This window comes from Acanthisitta chloris, unplaced genomic scaffold (assembly GCF_000695815.1).
Source record: "Acanthisitta chloris isolate BGI_N310 unplaced genomic scaffold, ASM69581v1 scaffold23167, whole genome shotgun sequence".
NCBI classification, from domain to species: domain Eukaryota; kingdom Metazoa; phylum Chordata; class Aves; order Passeriformes; family Acanthisittidae; genus Acanthisitta; species Acanthisitta chloris.
In genome coordinates, this window is record NW_008684559.1 from 1 (window position 1) to 441 (window position 441).

At 62.6% G+C, this 441-nt stretch overlaps 1 protein-coding gene across 1 annotated transcript; it reads left to right on the forward strand.

The window, feature by feature from the left end:
• Nucleotides 1–4: 4 nt before the first annotated feature.
• LOC103806690 (forkhead box protein L2-like) lies at nt 5–437 on the forward strand (the record flags this gene model as incomplete). Its single annotated transcript, XM_009079399.1, is given in 2 exon segments — nt 5–373; nt 375–437. Coding segments are annotated over 2 exon segments (432 nt in total), but the record flags the coding sequence as incomplete, so codon positions are not given.
• Nucleotides 438–441: the final 4 nt, after the last annotated feature.

Here is a 441-nt window from a genome sequence, read left to right on the forward strand (position 1 = left end):
CAACTACCCGGACGGCGAGGACGACCCCGTGGCGCTGCTGGCTCATGACACCGGCGGCAGCAAGGACACGGAGCGGGACAAGGAGGAGCTGAGCGCCGACAAGGGCCCCGAGAAGCCGGACCCCTCGCAGAAACCCCCCTATTCCTACGTGGCCCTAATCGCTATGGCCATCCGGGAGAGCGCGGAGAAGAGGCTCACGCTGTCCGGGATCTACCAGTATATCATCAGCAAGTTCCCTTTCTACGAGAAGAACAAGAAGGGCTGGCAGAACAGCATCCGTCACAACCTCAGCCTCAACGAATGCTTCATCAAGGTGCCCCGGGAGGGTGGCGGCGAGCGCAAGGGCAACTACTGGACCCTGGACCGTGCCTGCCGAGGACATGTTCGAGAAGGGCAACTACCGCAGGAGACGAAGGATGAAGCGGCCCTTTCGGCCGCCTC